This window comes from Rutilus rutilus (assembly GCF_951802725.1).
Source record: "Rutilus rutilus genome assembly, chromosome: 4".
NCBI lineage: Eukaryota > Metazoa > Chordata > Actinopteri > Cypriniformes > Leuciscidae > Rutilus > Rutilus rutilus.
In genome coordinates this window covers 23,431,732-23,451,554 of record NC_140212.1, presented here as the reverse complement: position 1 = coordinate 23,451,554, position 19,823 = coordinate 23,431,732, and the positions used below count along the sequence as shown (strand labels likewise).

The 19,823-nt window shown below is 38.3% G+C and overlaps 1 protein-coding gene across 2 annotated transcripts; it reads right to left on the bottom strand.

Moving 5' to 3' along the window:
- Nucleotides 1-8,481: 8,481 nt before the first annotated feature.
- Nucleotides 8,482-17,995, bottom strand: LOC311290041 (uncharacterized protein). Of its 2 annotated transcripts, XM_084408335.1 has the most exons (12): nt 17,944-17,995; nt 14,976-15,373; nt 11,907-12,024; nt 11,270-11,495; nt 10,899-11,175; nt 10,592-10,769; nt 10,367-10,443; nt 10,100-10,280; nt 9,671-9,919; nt 9,356-9,527; nt 9,125-9,273; nt 8,482-8,994 (listed from the first exon to the last, which is right to left on the bottom strand). In XM_084408335.1, the coding sequence occupies exons 2-12, from the start codon at nt 15,258-15,260 to the stop codon at nt 8,867-8,869; spliced, it is 2,040 nt and encodes a 679-aa protein (XP_084264461.1). In that variant the 5' UTR covers nt 15,261-15,373; nt 17,944-17,995; the 3' UTR covers nt 8,482-8,866. The 2 variants fall into 2 exon arrangements, with proteins under 2 accessions (XP_084264461.1, XP_084264460.1); XM_084408334.1 differs by having other exon boundaries at nt 14,976-17,972.
- Between the last annotated feature and the right edge of the window lie 1,828 nt (nt 17,996-19,823).

Here is a 19,823-nt window from a genome sequence, read left to right as displayed (position 1 = left end):
TTTCGTGTGAAGCTCTTCCCACACTGTTTGCATGTGTGAGGGCTCTCTCCAGTGTGATTTCTCATGTGGATATCAAGAGATTCTTTATACGTGAAACTCTTTCCACACTGAGGGCATGTGTAAGGCGTCTCTCCAGTGTGAAGTTTCATGTGGACCTTGAGGTTTATTTTATTACTGAAACTCTTTCCACACTGATGACATTTTAAACAGCTCTCGCTTGAGTGAGTTCCCATGTGGCAAGTAAGGCTTACTTTACGTGTGAAACTCTTTCCACACTGATCACATGTGAATGGCTTCACACCATTGTGAATGTTCATGTGATACCTATGGTTTATTTCTGCTGTGAAGCTCTTTCCACACTGTTGGCAGGTGAAAGGCTTCTCTCCAGTGTGAATTCTCATGTGCATTTGAAGGGCTCCTTTTTGAGTGAAACTGTTTCCACACTGTTGGCAGGTGAAGGAGCGCTCTCCAGTGTGAATTTTAATGTGGACTTTAAGGTGTGCTTTTTGAGTGAAACCTTTTCCACACTCCTGGCAGGCGAAAGGCTTCTCTCCAGTGTGAATTCTCATGTGGGCATGAAGGTTTTGGATGTCTTTGAAAGTCTTTCCACACTGACGGCAGGTGAAACGACTTTTAGATTTGGCAGATTTGGTCTTCGGAGCTCTTTTTCTAGTCTTTTTTGTCTGTGTGGATTTTTCTCCAGTCAAGAAGTCATGTTTCTCATAATGAAATTTCTCTTCTATTTTATTCAGTTCTTGACTCTCCTCTGTAAAAGTCATCAGGACTAAAGTGAAAAAAGACAAATACAAGTTAACTCCAGTTTAGTGGGACAAAAAGCAACAGACATCAAAACCAACAACATGTATGCTAGAATCCTATGAATGCACTGAGGTACTGAAAAAATGTGTTTCCTGTAATCTCAGAACTAATGTCAGTATTGTTAACTCTTCACTTTCTTTAGCACACGTCCAAAAAAAACAAAAAAAAACCTTTAAAGCTGGCAGTTATCAAACCCTTTTATCAAACACAGCTCGACTCAGGAGATCTGGTTGATTATTAGACTAGTACTTCCCAAACCTGTCCTGGGGACCCCCCACCAGTGCACATTTTGTATGTCTCCCTCATCTAACACACCTGGTTCAACTTATTAGTACAGACTGCAGGACTGGGACTGCGTTTAAAGGCCCACTGGAGTGCCTTGGAACGTGCAGCTTTGTATGATGCATTGACATAATTTCCACTGAAGTAGAGTTTGTGTAAGAAAAATATTCATATTTAAAAAATTCTAGCTTTCGGCCAAATGGCCATACGCAGTCTACTTACGTCTAAAGCGTAACTTATGACGTCGGAAGTACGTTGGAAGTCAGCATTATTACTATGCTGCTAATTTTTCAGAGTTTTTTTTGTGTATATGGGTGTGTATGATTTGTTATTTGTATTTATTGTATTTATTCATGATGAGTAGTTCAGTTGTTTATTTGTGAGTGGTTTTAACCGGACCTCAGTACCTAATTTCGTTCCAGGTCATGTACCATGTTTTGGAATGACAATAAAAATCCTTAATCCTTAAGTAGCGTAGTGTGTCATGGCGTAGCATAAATATCAGCAGTTTTACTCGCATAAGTTGCGCTTTACACTTGAATCCATATGCTCGTTTGGCCAAAAGTTATTTTACTTTATAAAGTTTCACAAACAAAGGCCTTTAACGCCCTAAGCCCTTGATCACTTGGAATCCGCTATATAGTTTTTTTCCTTATAGTTTTCTTCCACACCTTTTTATAGGCCTGTATGCATGCTTGGATGCATGCATACATTTTTTTATATAAAATAAAAATATTTATATTAGAGCTGTCAACGTTAACGCATGCGATTAATATTTTTCAGTTCAACGCGATAAATATATTTAATGCAGCATCCGTTTATTTCTGTCATCCTTTGGCTAGTGATACTTTATATGATCTTTTATTCATGCAAATGCTTTTAAACCATTCAAGCGCGACAAGACAAAAGAGAAAACAAGACACGCCCTTTGAATAGACAAGACTATGAATGCCCTGACACACACAAGGTGCACAGAAAGACGCGTGCCAGTATCGTGCGTGAACACAGACAGCGCGCCAGAATCGAGTTCTCTTTCACACTTGAACGAACAATAACACACACAATTATGCCAAAATGTCTGTTTTGTCGAGTATCCTCATAAGAGAAATGAGGGTTAAATAAAGTCTTAAATGAACTTAAAGAATTGTGAGAGAATGAGGCACATGTGAGATTGGCATCTCTGTCAGCAGCAAGCAAGTCTTAAAGTGACAGCAGCAACTAATTCTGTGTGTCAGTCAAGTTAATCAAAGAACAAAGGTAACAGAAAATTACTCACTGCTCTTGACTAAAGAACTTTTGTAGCTTTAATAAGGATTATTCTATATTTAATTTATAATTTATGCAGTGCAGACTGCATATGTATCAATTTTTGTATATGTCCTACCCGTTAGTAAGGCGGATGCCAGAAAGTCTGGACTACCCCTCGAGAAAACAAAAGACTCTCCTGAGAATTAACATTTGAACTCTCTCTTGCATATGTAACAGCAACATCCGAGACACACCACACAGTGCAGCTCTCGCCTCACCTTCACAGCCTCCTCATCTCCCTCTGCTCCCCCTCACCTTACACTAGAAACCCACACAATGTCAAGTGTGTACAATAACTATACATGTTTGGTATTGTTTAAAATGTCTCCGTGCGCCTGGTAAAACAGTCTCATTCTCCCAGCCATAATACAAACCTTCAAAAGGTTCTAGAAGATGAGAAATATTGTGTATCACTTAAGGGTGTACCCTCCCCCAGATCCTCCATTCAAACCACCTCCTGTATGTAAATAAAGCCCCTTTCACACAGAGATTCCGGAAAATACACGGATAAAGTGACCCGGGATTTGACCCGGGTTCATTTGATTTTGGTTCATTCACACTGCCAGTGATTTTCCGGAATCAGAGAGCGCGTTCACACACAACCCGTGTATGTCCCGGAAAGACACGTGACATCGATGTGACTTGTAATGTCTCAGCAGCGTCTTCAGTTTGCTTATGAGCTGCGATTTCTCTCTCGAGAAACCACGCTTGTGCATTTATTTCTCTGATTCGATCATAAAATTGCGCATTTCGTACCGTTTCACAGCTGGCGAACGATCCCGGCTTCAGCGTCATCACTGCGACACGGCATTATTACGGCTTTTGTTCACACAGCGCACGTCCCGGGACTGAACACGGCAATGTTACTAGGTCCCCAACCCGGCATCGATCCCGGCATTAAACCCGGGTCGTGTTTGCGTTCACACAGAAGGCGTTCCGGCAATTTGCCGGCAATTTCCCGGGTTCAATGCGCTGTGTGAAAGGGGCTCAAGTGTTCTCTTCTACAGGTATCGAGATTCAATCACAAATTCTGATTCCCCATTTGTGACCCCCTGAATGGGGGACCAAAATCTAATTATAATTACAGACACCACCATTTGGTAAGCCAATTGAATTATCTTGGTAATTAAGGAGAGTTGGCAAAAGGTTCATGGAATCTATAGGCAGATCTCCCGTACGAGTAGTTTTCATTGCCAGGTAAATATTTCTACATTTCTGAATTGTTGTTAGTGTATATGATTGACCAATGATTTTATTATATGAATTGGATTTTGAATTATTGTTTTATTACCTGGTTAATAAATTGTTTCGTTTTAATTTACGTTGACTTACTCTGAAATTAGATTAAGCGAATGCATGTTACCGCAAATCTGCGTCAGATTAGTGACGACTAGAGTCGAGTTTTGAGTGTAGCATAGGGCACACCAACTGTGATTCTACAGTTCCGGCTAATATTTGGCACTAATTCAAGTGTAAATGGGCTGTAAAGACAAAAAGGGAATTTCAGTTTAGGACAGCAAAATGTTGCCATCCAACCTAAATAGGGTGAGTCTTACCTCTGTTTTAATGTATTGTTACTCTAGCATTATTTTTTGTAAAGTGTATGACATGACCAAACCAAAGCTACTATCAGAGAAGTAATATTGGTCGGCTTATATCTGTAGTAGTGGCCATAACCTCTGACTAGAGAAAATGTTATTTTAATTCAAGTGTATACAGATCCATGGGGGCTATACAAAATATCTTAAATAGAGTAAGCGTGAATGCCGTTTAAGATATTAACCAATTACCTCTGTTTAGTGACCAAAAACTGACAATTTTGTGATTGTGAGACCCGCATTAAACAGCCGGCGCAAAGACCTCAAAGCGACGTAGATTCCTAATGAATAGGTAAAATATAAAGTAAAGAGTTGAATAGCATAATCAAACACTCACCCACATTTAATGATACTCAGATATCATTAAAATCATTTTCATTTATGGAGTCTGATGAAATAACGAGGTAATACATATGAGAAAATGTTTTTAATTTAATCTTGTTGTGTTGCATTAAAGGAAAAACAATAACGCACAGAAACCTTCACCCATCCTATTGGAAACCGTCATTGGACCTGTAGACGGGCTAACAACAGGTAGGAAGGGCACAGGTAAATATGACATTTATTATGGGTTTATGTGAGGATTGTTTGAAGTTCACTTAAATTAATAGTTGTTATATTTTTGAAGCCTAATAAATGTTTAAAAATTGATAGTTTTCAATCACACTGTAATGTTGAATGGCTGTAATTAATATTTAAAATTGGCGGCAGAAATCATTTTCATGAGACATCAGTAGCTGTTGAAGGGTGTGGATTTTGGAATAAACTGCTGCGTCAATGTATATGTTATAAGTGATTATAATCAAGGTATTCATCAATATTTTTCCTCTAAATGTCACATGAGTTGAATGATTTTTCTAGGCTTGTGAGATTTTACTTTGTTATAGAAGTTACCAATTTGATTAATGAAATGTTATTTTCATGTATTCTCTAATGTCTGTATTTGATATCTGAATGCATTAACAGAGCTTGCTCATTTAGCCCGGCTTCCAGAAATGAAATATGGAAAGATGTTTTGTATTGTTAAGAAAGGTCTTCAACATGTGTCAATACATTCATCTGTTTTTCTAGGGTACCCTGACGACTATAAGTCACAGGGGTCATTGAAGGCTATAGTTTAAGGGAACCTTTCTCAGTTAAAGCCTTACTTTCCAGTTAGACTAAAATGTAGCTCTCCTTGAGAGAAAGAATGCATTATCTTGATGTTTTGAGAGGACTCTCCTGTTTATAGTTAGAGCCTGGCCAAATCCAACCTTGGAAAAGTTTGTGTCGGTATGTGTGTTAGTCTTCTTGGTTACAGGTTAAGGAACCACTGGCATTATTGGAGATTGACTGAGTTGTTGTTGTTCTGGACATGCTGGCGCCCAGCAACCCAAATCTGCGACCTGGAAGGTCATGACGTGCCTAACTTGTCCACTTGATCCCCAAAAGGAGGATCACAGCTGTTGCGAATTAAGAGATGTTGATGAGAAAGTGTCTGTTTTGTTAGGGTACGTTTACACGACAACGATATGCTTAAGAAAACCCTGTATTCCGCTGCCAGGCCATTAGATGGTGATGAAACACTATAACTGAACACATAATAAGCATGTGCATGATGTCATCGTCTTCAGAGATTCGCATTTTTGTTGTTTACACGGAGACCGTTTTCAAAACGCATTAAAAGTTATATGTTTTAAGTTGAAACGGCGTCGTGTAACCAGCCCTTTAGAAATACTATAGAGAAACTGATGTGTGTTTTCTGTTGGAAGTTTAAGTTTTGAGTTGATGATTAAAAGAAACCAGTTGCTTTCTGCCTGGACTGAAATCTGCCAACCCACACTTTTGGTGGTACCCTACCTCTCAAAATGCCACAGTATTTTATGTATTTGTATGTTGATTGTACAGCACTTTGGTCTGCATGGGCAGTTATAAAGTGCTTTATAAATAAAAAAGAATAAATGAATATTCATTTCTGTAGAGGTGGATATTTGAATAAGAATCAAATGACTGAAAGAAGCTCTGAGAATGAAACCAACCTGTTTGTTCCTCAGCATCTTCTTGTTTCATGCTGAATACTTCTTCAATCCTCATGTCTTCACTCTCCTCTTTAATAGACGTCATCTTTATAATAGTGTCACATGGATCTCAGTTGCTTCACCAGGAGTTGACTTCACTCTGTCATGTTTAAGATGAGAATAATTAACAGAAAGAAAAATTAATCCAAAATTAAATCTCTGGGTGCATCTCAATCAGCTCCTTAGTTCAGTAGTCAGAGCACTAGCAAGAGAGTCAGTCAGAGTATCTGATAGTTAATGGCCTTTAACTGGCCTCATTAGCCAAGAGTTACAAATTTTTAATAATTCGCACTTAGTAGATTCCACCTTAATGAAAACATCTTAAATGTTTATTTTTTTCAGTTGCCATCATGCTTATGTTGTGTTCTAGCTGCATTTACATCACTTTGACCAGTAGATGAGGTCAGCGTTCGCTGTTTCGAAAAGCACTTCGAATCAATTAACCATTTTGCAAAGCAATTGGTTCAACTGACTCAGCGTTTCTAACAGCGAATTTTGCACCCTTGAAGGGCACTTGGGGAAGTTGAACCCACACTCGGAGAAGTAGAAGATAATATCGTCAGGATATTTGTTGAGAAGATGAGTCAGAATACAGCTATTTTCAATCAAGAAATAAAACAAAACCGAGAGTGTGCTAATTCTTTGAAGGAGGCTACAGAATTGATCTTTTAAGAATTGAAGGATGTAAAGGCAAGACATCTCCAATATGAAAACGATGGGAGACCATCAGAAACAGAAAACGGAACTGGAGGACGAGCTCAACGAAACGGAAAGGTACCAAAGATGGTGGAATTTGAGGCTGTATGGTCTGGCTGAACAAGAAGGCGAGGATGTTAAAACCCGGGTGGGTTGACATCTGCTGCTCTGTCATACAGAAAATGAGGAGACGTGTCAACAGCACATTGGGCCTCATTCACCAATATCTTCATAAGAATTTTCTTAACTTTGTACTTAATAAACCTCCTAAGAAAATTCTACATCGGATTCATGACATGTTCTTAAACAACAGAATTGTTTGCACCTGTGTTCTTAGGATTGATGAATCCTACGTCTTCGTAATTGAAAGCGCGTGCCAGTTGTTCTTAATTAGCATAAGAAAACGCCCCGCAAATTCCCATATAAGGACATGACACTTCAGGGCCGTGTGCAAGAAAAGTTGGAGAATGTCCAAAAGACGCACAGAGGGTGGTGGTCCACCGATCACCAAACGAAAAAAGAACTTCAGTAATTCTGAAATAGAAATTCTACTGCAATAGGTAAATGCAAAACAAGGCATAATATTTGATTTAATCAGCTTAATTGCTGATGTAAATTGCAGTGTTAGTGTTTCTTTGCATACTATGATTTTTTTTTTTTTTACAAATGATCAGAAATACATTACAGTAAAATACTATCATTGTAAACGACTGTAGAATTAAATAAAATGCAGTAACCAATTATTTGGAGCAAACTGTCATCACTCAAATGTGCCTAAGACTGCTCTTGAGTGTGCGTAGATTTTGTTCTTAGCTAAGAACAAATCCAAGATAAGAAAACATTAGTGAATGTCAGAATCTTCATAAAAAGTACGTAAGTGGGGTTTAAGAACACATTGGTGAATGAGGCCCAGTGATGTGAGCCACAGGGTTGGCAGCAAGAGCGCAGAGAAGATTCAAGCAGTTATCATCAGGTTCGTAGCCAAGTCAACTAGAGATCTCATTCGGAAGAACGCTAGAGGATCAGAATATTTGAAATCTAGGAAGTGGCGGAAAAGACCTTTCTGTGCAATGTCATTTTGTTTATATTCATTTAGTGTGAGGGGTATTCGTAACGTTAAAAAATAAAATCTTTTTTTATATTTTAAGACATTCAAGGCCAACTTTTAATTTTAGCAAGAGACCCATGCTTTAGGATCTGACAAGTTTTGGAGAAATCAATGGGGAGATGATCTTTGGCTATCCTATGGAAGCAGAAACTCTGCCGGTGTTGCGATTTTAAAAGGAATGTTCAAGGGTAAAATACTGAAAATTAATATACACTCATCTGTAAGATGGATAATTGCCGAAGAAGTATCCGGAAGAACGAAATTGCTAAAATTTTCCCTGTGCTTAGTGTTTTCAGCGATGTGCAACCTGTACATTTCTGTTCACATCTCAAAAAATGTGTTTTGGGGTTTCATGACCCTTTAACATTTACAGAGTTGACTATGGTCTCCTGCGACTTTCGTGGAGTACAACAATGAGTGTGTAAATGATTAGCGAATATAACTGCAAATGTCTATTTCATGTGATCTTACAAAACATTTAGCATTATATTTCCCAAGGTTATATTCAAACCAAAGCATACATAAAGAGTGAACACAAACTCTGTACCTTACTGTTGTTGTTATATCCTTAAGTAAATTCATATGAAAACTTGCATAATATAAATTTATTTATTTACATAATTTACAAAGACAATGACCTTTACAAATAAATTAACTTTTAAAAATGGCGTTTATCAACATATAAATTGTGCCAAAATGTATTGAATATCAAAAACTAAAACTCCAGACAGCGTAGATAGACACATAAAACAGAAACACCGAAAAAATCCTTGAACTCGGTTATGATAATGTCCCTGTGTATCAGTCGTTACAGATTTTTAGCTTATGAGAGCTTTGTTAGCTGGTGCTGGGTTTTCCTGGGACGAAGAGTACGAGTTGTGATTCAGCCTGTGTGGTCCTGAGTATTTGAAGAGAGTTTCCTGATGCCCAGGGCAGCTATGTAGGTTTTCGACCGCCTATATCTTAAAACGAGACACCCTGCTGGAGATGGCCTCATCCTAAGCAAGCCGGTCGTACTCTGGACACAGTGGCGGTGGTATGGGGATCCTCAAGACCTCATCCGCATATGGTGCAGGATCCACAAAGACTTGATCAAATATGAGGTCCAGCAGGTCATCCACATATCCTGTGCAATATGACATTTTTTATTTGTAGATAGTTATATATTGTTTTTTCACATAGCTTGTAAGGAAAAGTGCAATAAAGGTAATGTACAATTCTATCACATTTTGTAAGTAAACTTAGGTTATACATACTGAAAGTTGCTTGTCTCTTCCCTTCTCTGACCCTATATTCTCCCTCCTTGGCCTTCAGAAAGGTCACTTTGAGCACGGGTTGACCTGCTGCTGTTGTGGCTTGAGGACGCCCGGCGTTCTCGTTGTAGTGTAGTGCAGCCAGGTACAGTCTGAAAGCAAGAAATACATTATCAACCTAACATGTCAATGGTGTATGCAAATGGGAAAATCATTTTACAATAATTACGTTACCTGCACAACATTCCAAGAAATGGAAAGACCTCATTTTTGGGTGCAAACCGTAGTATGACACTGTGGAAAACCTCAATGGAAGAAGTCTGGTAGTGAGGACATAGCTTGGCCACATCCTTCAAAATTCTCTTGTTGGAGAGAACTTTCTCCAACTTGTAATATGCCAGAGTTCCTAAAGAATTGGAAATATTCTTTAATTATACTAATCAGAATTAAGAACTGACTAAGCATTTAATTTTGACTAAAAAAGACAAGCTTTATGTTTTGCATACAGTTTGTTTAGAACTAACTTCATTGCTTCTTGAGACTACATACCAGCTGCCAGCCACTTGTTTTTGTTTAGACTTTTCCTCGGTGGATGTAGACATGCAGGAAAATTGGTGTCTTCATGTGTGTGCTTATCTTGGACATGGTTCAGCATAGATGTCCATTTAGCCACTCTTTCAGGCCCATTTCTTGATGATTTAGCAGTCCAATAGATGTGATTTTTAATACTACGCAACCAGTTATGTAGTTTCTCACATCCCTTCAACTTGCAAATTTTCTCCAACTGTTTTGAAATTCCTGGAGATTACAATTAAATACAAGTGTGACAACACTCACAATAAGTGGACTAATGTGTAATAGGTGGTGGATATAAAAAAACAAAAACAAAAAAACGATTATATTGTTATTGGTGATCCAGAAACATTCGCTATTACAGTATTATCACATTTATTAGTCTGTAAAACTTAGGTTATATACCTTTCTCTATGTGCCAGACATCATAGAACTGGTTAACATTGCGCTCCCTGAGGAATTTTTTAATTTGCAGGTGCCGGTCAGTCACAATGCAGTCCAGGGTCACACCACGAGCGTCCAAAAAGTCGAGACTTCTCTTCAAACCTTCCTTCTCCATGTGGTAACTTCCTCCCACTTCATTACTCTGTCAAAGAAACATAGTATAATGAGTCTTTTAATTAAAAACGCAAATCTTCCAGCATGTTGCTACAAAGGTTTCTGCTCACTTACCTGGACGAGTTGTACGTCAACAATGGTGTTCGTCTCCAGGTCCATCATTGTGTAACTGCCATACTTGGCAGAGTGTCCTTCAAAAACAATGTTACATAATTCCTTATTACATACTGTGCCTTGTCTGGTAGATGTGCGAAAAGTCTATCATTCTTTATAAAGTCTATCAAACGTTCTTTTTTTGGGAGATTTTCAATAACAAGTTTAATTTTTTCCACAATGTACCTGGTGAGTCAGTCCTCATGTCTCCTCCAACAATGACTTTTTCCCTTTGAGTTAACTGCTGTAGCATCTCATCCTGCCAGTTTCTCCATCTGTGAAGAACAGCAGGCTCAATCCACATTCGCGCATGGCGACGAAAGGTGTCGTACCTGAAGAGTTGTAGCTTCATTGCTGCAAATATCTGACAACATAGAGAACAGTGAAGTTGCTATACAGTAAAGTAATAAATTACTAAATGTAATCATCTTTGACATCATAAATGTTTAGTCTCTGTAACTGCATTTCAATTAATTATTTGAAATTCAATTACTTTTTCAAGTGTGAAGAATGAAGCACCACAGAGATACACGGCAGCAGAAAGGTGAAGGTTGCCCGCTGGAGTACAGCCCATAATTGGCTGACTGTTCCATTTCCGTGAGAACTGACAGTGGTGGCAGAGTTGTTCAACACGTAAAAATGTCCCAAGCCTTTGCGATCGTACATGACAGCTTCGCTGACATACCGGGCACAACTCGAACAGTTCCATGATGCAGGTCTCATAGACAATATATTTACTAATGTTTTGAACAGGACTGGATGCTTGAGCGCTGAAAAAATATGCATGCATATAAGCACAACGTGAGGGTTGCTATGATTAAAACAAACATAATTCTAAACCATCTGCACATAATAGAAACTTACAACAAGCCGTTTGGCTCTGTTATTGATGTGTGATTGAATGTGACATCAGTCTCTTGTGCTGTTAGTATAGGAGAGCATTCCTTGAGAGTATCTTCTTCATCTCCCTCTTCCTTAAGGTCCAGATGAGATCTCTTTGATGGAGTCTTGAGTGGTGTGGGAGACATAACTGCTGTATGAGAAACTGATGCCATACTAAGGTCAAAACTGGACACAGTTGTCTGGACACCTGGAATGTATAATGCAGCAACGTTATGGCACATCATTAACGTTAAGAAATTAGGGTGATATGATGATTGAATAAATTGTCCACTGGCAAACATCAAGCTATATTGTAGTTATTATTTAATATAGCAGAAACATCATGGTCACGTTTTATTTATTGAAAGCTACGTAGGATTTCTATGAGTGTATGATAGACTGACGACTAAGCGGTCGTATGAATGCAATCATTTTATTCTAACCGAGTGCAAGCACTCGGTTTTCCACTGGTGATTTGTATTTCTTGTCATTGAACACTCCTGAGCGGCTCCCACAAACATGACGCTCATTACCTATTATGCAATGCACAACGAGGTAGGTTCACATTCTCTATTGCGGCTACTGTGCAAAACAAATATAATTAAAACCATCAACGTACCGATACTCCTGTGGTGTGCTTGAAATGTCGATGGTTGTGTGACAAAACTGTGTAGCTGTGATGGTTCTGTCTGGACGCCAACATCCCTCGAGCTACGGCTTTGTGCAGATGTGCTGGCCTTTGCAAATAAACAAAAAATTTTAACGTACACAGTTTTTCAAGACAATAACCTTTTATACTGTTCTTTATAAAAGTGTGGTTATACAGTATATAAACAAGGTTTAAAATAGACGACGGACATCTAGGGCCCTATTTTAACGATCTAAGCGCATGGTCTAAAGTGAAGGGCGCAAGTGCACTTAGCCCGAATCCACTTTTGCTAGTTTAACAATGGGAAAAATGGTCGGCGTGCCCAGCGCATGGTCTAAAAGGGTTGTCCCTATTCTCTTAATGAGTAATGGGTGTGTTTTGAGACAAAATAAAATAAAATTCTGTAACAAAATTTATAAGGAAAGACCAGTACTTTGTTTAGGCTTGGTTTGTAGGGAATTACAAACCTGCTCACATATATTCAAACGCTCATAACTATAGAACCAATTCTTAATGCGCATGTGAACGCCATCAGCATTTCTCACAGGTTTGTGTTTAAAGTCTGTGTAGAGAGAATGGTGTCGTCTTAGGCTATGTTTACACGGAAACGATCTGAAGAGAAACCGCAAAAGTGGCGTTGCGTTATCACTTTTTATTCTGCGTTTAGAAGAGCGTTATGGGGGGGAAATCTGCGTGCATATGGTGACGCAAAAGTGTGTGAAATTCGATGTAGTATGCACTCCAGGCGGCTAGGTGGCAATGTGAGAGATCCACCGTGAGCAGATCGGTGCCTTCACTGTCTAGCAGACTTTTGCGTTTTTACCGTTTAGACGGGAACGCGACGGTGGAGCGTTTTTAAGATTTCCACTCTGGAGGGTGGTTTCACTTTTTTGCGTTTTTAAGCCCCCAAAACGCCGTCGCCGTCTAAACGAAAGGCACATCTGATAAAATATTTTTACGTTTTCACCCGCGAGCGTTCTTGTGTAAACAGGGCCTTAGCGGCCCCTAATTTAATAACAAATGATCGTTGCGACGGAAGCGAATCAATCAAAACTAACTTTAGCTGGAAAATAACTTTAATAAAGAACCGCTATAAAGCCAAAACAATCTCTGTTACCTTAAATTATACGTTTATCTCTGTAAAGGCCTGTTCACACCGGGACGAATTTCGCGCGCGATATTCGCCGACGTTTAACGCCTCGTGACTAAACAAAGGGCGCCAATGTGAGTGTGCACACCGGCGCGAAAAACGGCACGCGTAAAAGCGTCATTTTTAAAAAAACGCCTCGGGTTCGTTTTTTTGGTTTGACGCACCGCGTCAAAAACTATCCGACCAATGAGATTGGCGCTTTTGCTCACGTGTCTGGAGCTTCTGAAGTTACAGTAAAACACAACTTGGGGGCGCTCAAACACAAACGGTCTTGCCGTGCACACGTACGTAACGGCGAAGAAGATATACACCAAGTAGCGTCTACACTGCCGGGAAGAAATAAGACGAGGAAGATGCAAGGCAAGATGAGTGTAGAGCTGCTGGTCTCGTTGGTGTCGGAACATAAAGAACTATATGACAAACGCGACAGCGACTACAAAAATCTTGATAAAAGAGAATTGTTATGGAGTGGTTTCTGTTTTACATTAAGCGCCATCTAATGTCAGGGAATGAATTTGCATGTTCACTCGGCTCATCGTCAGCGAAAATCGCTTGGGTGTGAACACAAAAAACGCGTTGAAAAACGCTGGCGAATAACGCGCGCCGATATTCGTCCCGGTGTGTAGGGCCCTTAAAGCTGCTTTGAAACAATCTAAATTGTTAAAAGCGCTATATAAATGAAGATGACTTGACTTGACTTGAGCGTAACGTGCAAAAAACCAATCAGAGTCTCATCTCCCATTCCCTTTAAAAGCCAGTTGCGCTCGCGCCATGGCGGATTCACTATTTACATGCCGGAATTTGCAAGCTGAAAGACTGAACGCTTCTCTTGCGAGGAAACGGATCTAAAGCACACAAGCAGATCATCTACGGGACAAGCCGGATTCCACCATATCTTTATGCACACAATATTATTCTTTTACAATGTAATCCTTTCATTTTTAATATGTGGCATGTTTGTGTGCTGCTTCCCTGTGTGTGTAAATAAGCAAAGTGTACCTGAAAAAAAAGTTGTGGACCTGCCTATAGGCGCACATTACTATGGAAGCTTGTTTCCGCCACAAAATTAAATGATAATTGCGACTTTTTATCTCACAATTGCGAGTTTACATCTCGCAATTCTGACTTTATTTCTCAGAATTGCGAGATACAAAGTCAGAATTGCGTGAAATAAAGTCGCAATTGCGTGTTATAAAGTCAGAATTGCGAGATATAAAGTCAGAATTGCGTGAAATAAAGTCAGAATTGCGTGTTATAAAGTCAGAATTGCGAGATATAAAGTCGCAATTGCGTGTTATAAAGTCAGAATTCTGACTTTTTTTCTCGCAATTGCGACTTTATATCACGCAATTCTGACTTTATAACACGCAATTGCGAGTTTATATCTCGCAATTCTGACATATTTTCTCAGAATTGTGAGATATAAACTCACAATTGTGAGATATAAAGTCGCAATTATCTCTTAAAATGTTTTATTCTGTGGCGGAAACAAGCTTCCATACATTACTGACGCACTCTTTAACAAAAAAGAAATATTTCGCCATTGACCAACTGAAACCTGGTCTAAAGTCAATGGCGCAGTCATTTCAGTTGCCTCAAAATAGCAACGTGCCATCAATGCGCCTGAACACTCGTTTTCCGACCATGCCCACACAAATGGGCACAAATGCATTTGCTATTTAAACAACGTGGCGCAGGACGTAAAAATGAACTGCGTCAGGCTGAAACTAGCAAAAAACACTTGCGTCACACTTGGCGCTGCATTGCACCGGGTGTATGATAGCGTCCCTAGTCTCTAAGACAACAATAGCCTTAGCCGCATAACAGGCACATTGACTGAAATGGCAATTTGCTCAAAATTCATAAAAAATAAACAGCGTGACACTTACTACTTCTGCAGGTGAAGCTGGATCACGAAGAGTTGGTACCGATCCATCCTTCAGGATCAATTTTTTAGCAAAACCTGCTTTGTACTGACCCTCGTTCACAAAGCATTCTGGCATAAAATGATTTGCGCAAACATAAACGCATTTAGGTAGATTAGGGGGAACATCCCCTTCAAAAATAAAAGTAATCCATCGCGTCTTCAGCGGCTCAGATGTCGGGAGTAAATGACGACTGCCGTGTTCATTCTTACATCCAACAACAAAACACCTCAATCGCTTAGAAGACATTCTTGTCCGGTACAGCTGCTCCCACGTCGAAAACAATGGCAGACTGTGTATCAGTTCACTCAGGGCAGGTTTATGCTAATACGGCAGTGTCCGTCAACAGTCATGGGAGGGGCCTGAGCAAAAGGACGTCACATTGCCCAGAATCAGAAAATGGCTTGTTCTGAGACACTGCTTATGATTTATGGGGATTAAACAAAAACACACACTGTGTGGATTTTTATCATTTTTATCATTGGTTGTGTACACACACTGCCAACACACATTGGGCCCTATTTTAACAATCTGAAACGCAAGTATCAAACGCGAAACGCAAGTAACTTTGTGGGCGGATCTTGGCCGACGCAAATCTAAAATGGGTTGGTCTGAAGTAGCTACATTACTCATAGGTGTGGTTTGGGCATAATGTGAAATAAACCAATCAGAGCGTCATCTCACATTCCCTTTAAGAGCAGGCACGCTTGTTCCATGGCGGATTGCTATTATAACGGCGGATTTGCCAGGTGCACGCCAGGAGCGGTTCACAGCCGAGGAGACCGACGTTCTCGTCAGGGCCGTAAAAGACAGAGGCCGTAATTCGGGTAAATGTGTAAGCTAGATTTATGCATATTTTTTCACATCTTCATGGACACCACAATGATTTCCCTCGTGTGGAATATTTTTCCTTGTAATTATGTATGCTTTGCAAAATTGGAACTGCTGCGTCTGTGGGTAGATGAGAGAAGCAAAGTGTATGCGCGTTGTGCACACGCTACATTATGGCCAAGCATGCGCCCTTAAAATAGCATCTGAACAGACTTTAGACTAGGTTTTTCCTGGTCTGTGGTGGAATTGTTTTCTGGAACTGCAAAATAGCACCAGGGAACGTTTGCGCCGGAACACGCCTCCTCTTTTCGCTGAACCGCCCCCGGGAGTGCAAGTTCATTCCTTAAATCACGACGTGCGTCTGTGGAGGGAAAAGTCCGCTGTGCGTCGGGTGCAAAATAGGAATGATACATGCGTCGGTGTACAAAGTCAATTGCGCTGGGTGCAAGATAGGGCCCATAGTGTTCAAACACCATGTAAAAGTGAATTTTGCATAATAGGTGGCCTTTAATCTCGAAAAGAGAAATACTGAATTGTGCTCCTTAAAAATACTTAGGATTGATGCTAAAGTTTCAAAGGTCTCTCAGTTTGTAACAAGCTTTTATTAAAAATTATACACATAAGATGAAGGTATTGGAGACGCAGGGCCTTTTTTTTGGGATAGAATTAAAAAAAACTTCTACAGTATTAGATAAAGACTCAAAAAAAATTGTGATAGGAATTATAATATTGGATGAAATTGATAAAAATATTGCCAAATTGAAGAATAATAAATCACTGTGTAATATCAGTTTAACCGCTTAATTTAATAAAAACCTTTCTGGAAGATATCTCTGTGTTCCTTTTACATGTTTTTTAAGAAATATTGGAAGCTGAGAAAATGCTGCATAAATCAGAGTTTAATAACCCTTATTCCAAAGTCAGGTAAATCTCCACTTAGTTTCATTAATTAATAATGATGCTTAATTGTTATCGACAATATTTGCAGAGAAATTCAAACTTTGTCTGGATAAAATTATTGATGACTGCCCATCTGGTTTTATGCGTGGCAGATATATTGGAAATAATATTCGTCTTGTTTTGGATCTAACTGATTATCATTTCTTAATTTAGGATGAAAGTTATATATTATTCATTGATTATTATAAAGCCTTTGACCATGCATTCATGATGGTTACTCTTGTTTTTTTTTAGCTTTGGTAATCATTTTATCAGAGTGGTTCATACAGTGTATAAAGATTGCAATACTTCAATTAAATTACCTTTTGGAACAACTCCCAGATTTAATATTTCTAGATGTGTAAAACAAGGAGACCCTGAAGCTCCTTTCTTATTTTTGTTAGTGGTTATGATTATTAGTTATGCAAGTGTTGTGTCTTCATGTTAAAAAGAAAAGTCTAGAAAGAAAAAAAAAAATATATATATATATATATATATATATATTGTTCTTAATTTGTTTATTATTTTAGGGAAATATCACATTCATATGTGTTGATGGTCAATAAATACAACTAGTTTTATACAATTTAAGTTTGAGCTTTGACAGTATCTTAAATCATTGGAGGGTATAAGGAACACCAAGGCAAAAAAGACTATAGATTGTGGTAAAGCCATGAAATGTTATCCTTATTAAGGACCTGTTCTTTTCTATTTTGTAATGATATGGATTTGATCTCTATACCTCTGAGTATATAGTTGTTCTTCTTTGTGTTATTTATTTGTATTATTGTTACTATCTGTATTTTATAATATTTTATAATATTCTTACTTTTTTTTCTTCTTTTTGTATTTAATTGTTGTGCTTTGTTACTAAATAAAGCATTACAAAAACAAACAAAACAAAAAAAACCATAGGGATGCTCACTTCCTATTGGAACTTTCCAGTGCCTCAATTCGTGTTTAGGATACAATCTGATTCATAATACAAGGAGCGAAATGAGACGCACCTTTTCTGTTCTGCTGAAGCGCTTTACTCTCAACAATAACTTACATTAATGTTAGATAAAGCATTACAGTGTTACTTTCAATAATGTTTGCGTTATTTAACAGTTCTTATAAAAACTATGAAATTGTTTTACTGAAACACTTTAAACGCACAAACCTTTCTTTAGTCAGTTTACAGACACAGGACCGTGGCGCAGCTTTGTGACGTCACATCACCACACCAAAATAAAAGTCCTGTCTTTTTCTGCTTGTGGTGTTTTTTGTTTTGTCTGTTTTTATTACAAAAAATATATACAAAATTTGTACCAACATATACAACTCACAACAAATATGGAAACAAATATACATCTGATGAGTGTATAAGGGGAAAAAAATATATATCAGAGGTAAAATATTGCAAGAAGATAAAGTGACGAAACACATCCGACTTTTTTGCTTTTAATATATTCTATAGTGCCGTATTGTTTAATTTCTTTTATAAAATGTTCACAATTTGGCTTAGCTTTAGCCCATTTCTTCACATGAATGTGACATTTGCCAAGTAGCCTGAAATAAAAAGTTGAATGAGAAAAAAGATTGTTATTTTGGAATCAATGGTATCCTGTAGAAAAAAGAATATAACAATCCGTGTATCATTCGTTCAGTCGTTTTTTAATTTAATATTGAAAGCAGAAAAATGAGAAAACAGTTCCTTTTTCGATTTTTCCTTTTTTCCAAAACACGAAAAACAAGAATTCAGTTTGATTTTTCGTTTTTCGTTCTGAGGTAGGAAAAATGTATAAACAGCTGGAATATTCGATTTCTACACGTGGGCGGGAATGAAACGCCCCTTTCCTCTGATTTGTCAGCCGAAGATCAAACTGTCCCGTCATCAGTTCTTCCTCAGTTCTGCACTGCAGAATAAGAGTCCTCCGTTGTGTGGATTCTTAACCAACGCGTTTATTGCAACTACATTTCATATTTTTTCCATCAACCAGACTAACACCGACACAACCCGTTCTGGGGAATAGACTAGACAGGGATTTCTTCTTTGTAGGAGTTCAGTGCTAGGGGTTTGCTATTTTCATATTTTCCGAACTGTAAAGTGACTTTTTTTTTTTTTGTTTTTTTTTTTTTTTTCATGAACCACGCTGTGTTTTATTCCTATATAATGCATTTTACTTCAAATAATCTAAATGTTGACTTTGAAAAGTAGGCACGTCAGAAGGCTATTCACTCTATTTTGGTTCATTTGTGGTGTGCGCCAGAAAGATGTTCAAGGAGACTGAGACGCGCTAAAGCAGCGCATCATGTTGTTTTCTTTATTTTTCAAAGGCATGACATTTTGTAGTCATTTTGAATGTACACAAATAAAAATATAAATGTTACTGTTTCGAATGACAGAGTATTAAACGACAGAATATTAAGTTATTTCCCCTGCTGAGCACAAATCCAAGTGATGGCGCCCGCGCATCGCTCGCTCACACAACATCTAGGCTATTATCAGTTCACTTCTGGCATTGCTAACTTGACATCGCAGCCTGTTCATTATTAAAATAAAACACAGTCAACCAAACATATAAAAAGTTATTCTACTTAATTTAATTGGTCTGTTGTAAAGGCTGTGCCGCACAACTTGCTGTTATTCCAAACTCATTTCCCTTGCTGTGAAGATGCTGATTTAGCCTATACGTGTATATTGGGACTCGACTGAAGTATAAAGCCTTCTTTACATTACTAGTTAGCATCCAAATGTTACATTGCAAATATGGAAACTTTGGAACAAATGAGAGATGCGCGAAATCAACGTCGGTACAGTTTCAGTTTCGATCCAAATAAATTTGTTTAGGCTTGGCGTTTAAAATTGGCTAAATGTTGTTTATACTAATAGACACAATAGGGTATTTTTTATAAGCTATTAGGCTATATTTTTATACGTGGCTTAGGTGGCTATTATTTTTTATTCTTGTTGTTTTCTATATAGCCTACCATTCATTTAAGGATTTGACATACAGGGAAAGTCAAATACGCATAGACATAGCCTATATGTTATTAATA

Excerpts from the sequence above, each read along its gene's own strand:
- LOC311290041 (XM_084408335.1), bottom strand. The coding sequence starts at position 15,260 with ATGTCTTCTAAGCGATTGAGGTGTTTTGTTGTTGGATGTAAGAATGAA. Across the intron at positions 10,770-10,898 it reads CATTCTTCACACTTGAAAAA|ATATTTGCAGCAATGAAGCT; the intron begins GTAATTGAATTT and ends CTATGTTGTCAG. Across the intron at positions 9,274-9,355 it reads TTTCTTGGAATGTTGTGCAG|ACTGTACCTGGCTGCACTAC; the intron begins GTAACGTAATTA and ends TCTTGCTTTCAG.